Genomic DNA, 2,462 nt, shown 5'->3' with positions numbered 1-2,462 from the left:
CCATGCTGGGTGTCCCCTGCCACAAAGTGCGCCCCCCCCGCCCCCCGGCCCCGGTGGCTCCAGGCTGGAGTGGTCCTCGTCCCCCATCTCCCTCCCTCGGGGACACGTTCCCCACTAACAGGGGGGGCCAGTGCACCCGGGCAACAGGTGCCGGGGGGGGCCGCACCAAGAACCGCCTGCTTGTTTCCGTCTTCCCTCTTTCCCCTGCAATTCCCCAATTATTTGGGGAATTAATATATATACATATATTAGCAATAAATATATATATATATTTTTTTTTTTTTTCCCCGGCAATACCTCCCCTCCTGTGGGGGGAAGCCGGGCTGTTCCCAGGCGCTCTCCGAAAAGCAGCTTTTACCGGGAACTCGAGGATGCAACAACACCCTTCAGGAGAAACTCCCCCCCTTTCCCCAGCCCCCCGTGTGCGGGCATCCTCCATCCCCAGCCGCTTTCCCCCCTGCAAGCCCGGCCGGGCTCTGCCAGGGCTCCCCCGCACGGCGGTGGCCCCGGGGAGAGGTGGCTCCGGCCGGTCCTTGTCACCATCGCGGTGGCCGGAGATGCCGCTCCCTCCGTCAGCGCTGCCCCGGGGGCAGAGCAGGTTGGGAATTCCCCATCCCAGCTCGTCGGGGGGGTCTGTCCGCCTCTCCCACCTGCGGGTTGGGATCTTTAGGGTCTGAAATAATCCTGTTTGACCCGGGGGAGGGGTGTGCGTGTGGAGGGGGTCGCAGAACCAGGGGTACTCCCCGGGTACCGCTCTCCCCCCTCCGGCTCCCCGGGGCTGAGCCGCATCCCTACGGTGAGAGCAGCCCTTTAGGGAACGGAGCTGGGAGGGGGGGCTCGCCCCCTCCTCACCCCCCCCGCCAGCGTTGGGGCACAAGGGGGGCGCGACACACACCCATAGGTGACCCCACTGGGAAATGGAGCCCGGCATGGGGAGGTGGTGGGGTGTCCCCCCCCCGGGGAATGGGGATGCTGCGGGACCTGGCGGGCAGCGAAAAGGCTGGCGGAGAAAAAGCCGGTTTCCACCGGCGGCTCCCGCGCTCCCAGTGCCGTGCGGGGCATCGCGGGGCATCCCGGCGCCGGCAGACACCCCTCCACCCCCCTCCCGGGGGGGGCTCGGTGGGATCCGGGCTGCGGCTCGGGAACCGGGACACCTCGTCCTGCCGCCTTCCCCCGCCCCGTCTGAGGGTGGGCAGCCGGCGTGCCTCAGTTTCCCTACCCCCTTGCAGCGCTGGGTGGGGAGGCAGCCCGCTCCCCTGGCCGCTGCCCCCCCCTGCCCGGTGGGAGGAGGAGGAGGAAGGAAAAGACTGCTTCCTCCGCTATTTTTGGGCTGAGCTGTGCTGCTCCTTTAGCCCAGGTGGAGCCAGGATGCCTACCTCATCCCCAGCTGGGCTGGGGTGCCAGGGGACGCTGCGGAGGCCACGCACTGTCCCCTCCAGGACCCCCTCTTTTTCTGGTCCAATAATCCTGCTCTTCTCTCCCTACTGAGCCATGGGCAGGCAGCAACCCCAGCTCAGCCAGGCCCTGCCTGTCCTCTAATTAATGTAATTAGGAGAGTCTCTGGGCCAGCTGCCTGCAGCAGCAGTTGGAGCATCGTTTCCAGGTTCACCACTCACAGGCTTGGGGACAGATCAGGCAGTTTGGGGGTGGGGGGACGTTGTCCCTGTCCTGGGGCTGTGGGACAGGATGGGGATAAGGGGCTTGTGTGGATGTGGGCCTCACCCTGCGTCCCCAGCCCAGGAGCGGGCAGACCCCAGCTGGATGTGGGGGCTGTGGGGTGCAGGCATGGGGCAGAGAGGCCCTGGGCTCCTGCCAGTGAGCACCAGGGGACCTGTCTGTGCCACCCCCAGGCTGGGGTCCGAGATGCTGTGTCCTGTTCTCCCAGCTATCCATGGCCCTGGGACCACAGCCCCACAGAGAACTGCCCCATGGAATGCTGCCCCATGGCCCAGCACCCAACCAGGCTGGGCCCAGGCAAGTGTTCCTGGAATGGGGGTTCCATCCAGAAGGGTGATCCCCACAAACCACTACCCTGGGGACCCCCTACCCCCCCGAAAGAGCCGTGGGACTGCTCCCTGCACTCCACAGACCCCAGCACCCCCCAACCCCGCACCCGCTGGGGGCGACCCTGAGATCCCTTAGCACCCCCCAGCCCTGTCCCCCCAAGTCTGAGCCACCCCAGGGCTTGGGATACTCTCTAGCCATCGCCGTGGGGAGGGGGACGGTCCCTCCACCCCCTCCTCCTTCTCAGGCGGGGTGGCAGCCCCGGCAACCGGGGTCGGCTGCGCCCTTTTGCGGGGGACACACAGCGCGGGGGACACCCCGCTTTTCGGTGGGCCCCACCACCAGCCCTGGCTCCTCCTTCAAGCAGTTCGAGGCCGGGCCAACGCGAAGGCGGAGGGGGGGGAGGCACCGCCCCGCGCCGGCCGGCATCGCCCTTTTAAGAAAGGGGAAAAGATCGG

General features: G+C 66.9%; 1 protein-coding gene across 1 annotated transcript in view; it reads right to left on the bottom strand.

The window, feature by feature from the left end:
- The window catches only part of CTDSP1 (CTD small phosphatase 1), a 6,819-nt gene extending 5,757 nt beyond the window's left edge, over nt 1-1,062 (bottom strand). Inside the window, exon 1 of the mRNA XM_014954114.1 lies at nt 982-1,062. Within this exon, the coding sequence (XP_014809600.1) occupies nt 982-1,062 (81 nt within the window). The remainder of the gene's footprint in view (nt 1-981) is intronic.
- Between the last annotated feature and the right edge of the window lie 1,400 nt (nt 1,063-2,462).

Source organism: Calidris pugnax, unplaced genomic scaffold, assembly GCF_001431845.1.
Source record: "Calidris pugnax isolate Ruff unplaced genomic scaffold, ASM143184v1 scaffold103, whole genome shotgun sequence".
NCBI classification, from domain to species: Eukaryota; Metazoa; Chordata; class Aves; order Charadriiformes; family Scolopacidae; genus Calidris; species Calidris pugnax.
This window is presented reverse-complemented; position numbering and strand designations above follow the sequence as displayed.